General features: G+C 33.1%; 1 protein-coding gene across 1 annotated transcript in view; it reads right to left on the reverse strand.

The window, feature by feature from the left end:
• LOC107474604 (putative elongation factor TypA-like SVR3, chloroplastic) overlaps nucleotides 1–1602 on the reverse strand; it is an 8211-nt gene extending 6609 nt beyond the window's left edge. The window contains exon 1 of the mRNA XM_016094240.3: nucleotides 1075–1602. Coding sequence (XP_015949726.1) covers nucleotides 1075–1312 — 238 coding nt within the window. The 5' untranslated portion in view covers nucleotides 1313–1602. The remainder of the gene's footprint in view (nucleotides 1–1074) is intronic.
• Between the last annotated feature and the right edge of the window lie 649 nt (nucleotides 1603–2251).

Below are 2251 nucleotides of genomic sequence, written 5' to 3' on the forward strand. Positions count from 1 at the left end.
TTTCTCCCCAAAAAAAATCCAGGAAGAAGATGAAGCTTCTGTTGTTATTGCAAATAAAAATATACACCCGGAAGAGAAATAAAAGATAGGTGAAGTGGATCACCAGTTCAAAAACATTAATTCAGACAATATTTTGCAAAAAGACCGATATGATTTATTATAGCAACACTATGCTGTTATTGGATCCATGTAACCAATGTCACCTAACTAGATAAGCCTTAATTTTTTTGTCAAAAAAAAAAAAGGATAAGCCTTAATTTAAATACTTGTCATTGAATTTGATTTTGGCATGCATCTTTTGCATAGGAACCCGATAATATTATCAGGTAGTTAAACTTATGGTTTCATTTAAGAGCATTGTCAATATAAATTTATTTTGCACTGTTTTATTCACACAGATATATAATCATACACTACGATGCCAGCAGCTAAAGTTGGTTTCCTCATCCACTACTTGAATGATCATGTAGGTGGAAAACTTTGTGCGTACAAGTGCATTTAAATGAAACTCAAAACATAGGTGTCAAGTGATAAGGAACTAGAAAGTCAGGTATGATGTGATATGCCTAAACAAATTTCAATAATGTACCCATATCAAACTTACAGCTTTTTCCTCTCTTCATTTCTCTTAACAAAATGGATTCAGCTTATAAAAACGTTTTACCCTTTATATCCAACATGTTTTATCATTTGAGAACTAACTATCTTTGACAGTCACTACGGTGTCCAAATGTTGTGTAATGCTCATCTAACAGTTATTTAGATAATAGTTTACTCAGTCGTCCAATCAAATTGTACTTTTCGATGATCATTCATACACACATTCAATATACAAAATAGTTACTTTTTACTAATATTTTTCACTAATAGCGCATCAAAATTAAATTCTAAATTTAATTGGATAAATTGTAAACTTTAAGTATATCAAAATTGAATAAGAAAAATGTTTCCAACTCAAACGATAAACGGTTCGGGGATACTTCATTACTTCTAATTCTTTGATAAACGACAATGAAAGTACACAAAACGCAAGCAAGAAAAGAAATAAATAAAGATAAGAGAAGGAAGAGTGACCAGTTAGGGGTTCAGCGGCTTCAGAAACAGAGCATTTGACGGTTCTGCAAGAAGCGGCGTTTCTAGAAACAAGTCTGAGGCGGGGATTGGTGGACGCAGAAGAAGAAGAAGAAGAAGATAAGGGAAGACCAAGAAGCTGGTTAGAGGCGAATAGAGAAGAAGAGAAAGAAGATGTCTTTGGAAGTGTAGAAGTGAAGAAACAGTTATGAGCAGTTGTTGTTAGTGAAATCTTCTCCATGGCTGCCACACTCCCTCACTCACGCGCTCCCTCTCTTCGTTGAAGACTTGAAGTCCACTCGCGGAGAAAGGAACGACAGAGAGAAGAGCGGGGGAAATGATGAGATGAGTGTGTGTGTGGGGCTGTGAATTGGTTTTGAAGTATGAGCAGGTCCGAAAAGAGAAGAGAATATTGGTGGCGGAGGAGAGGATACCGATAGTGTGGGAAATAGCCAATTGGATTTCAACTTCATTGCGTGCCTCCCAAGGGCCAAGGCCTACCTTTCTCCACATCATCCAACATGCCTACAAACATCAGCTAAGGGCTAATACTAATCAATTTCTTCGCTAATGAATTGAAGTACCAACCCCACCAGATAATTAATAGAGTGCTTCAGCTAATTCTTATTTAAATTGTATGTTATTATAAAAAAAATGTAAATATTTTTTTAGTAATTGAATGTTTTATTTTATAAAATATTAGATATTTTTTTATTTGTTAGAATTTGTGAGTTAGAATTTTTTTTCAAGAGATTGTAAATGTTTTTTTTTTATAATTAAATGTTTTTTGAGTAAAGTATTGTTTTTATCCCCAATATTTGGGTAAGTCTCACAGCTGTCCCTAACGTTTGAATCGTACTATTTTAGTCCCTAACGTTTCAAAATTGACTCAATGTTGTCCTGCCATTAGGAATCTGTTAACGGAATTGAAGGCGAAACAAAATTGAGACGATTTTGAAACGTTAGGGACTCAAATAGGACGAATACGTTGGAGACAAAAATGATACATAGAAATAATTTTAATTTTATCCTTCAATAATATCAATTTTTTACAGTACATAGTTATTCAATTATTTTTAATCACATCTAAGTAGCTTACACTTAATCACATTAATTTTATTCTGAATAAATTTATTTTTTATAATTTTACTCTTAAAAATATTTACTCATCGTAAAATGT

Source organism: Arachis duranensis, chromosome 2 (genome assembly GCF_000817695.3).
Source record: "Arachis duranensis cultivar V14167 chromosome 2, aradu.V14167.gnm2.J7QH, whole genome shotgun sequence".
Lineage (NCBI taxonomy): Eukaryota > Viridiplantae > Streptophyta > Magnoliopsida > Fabales > Fabaceae > Arachis > Arachis duranensis.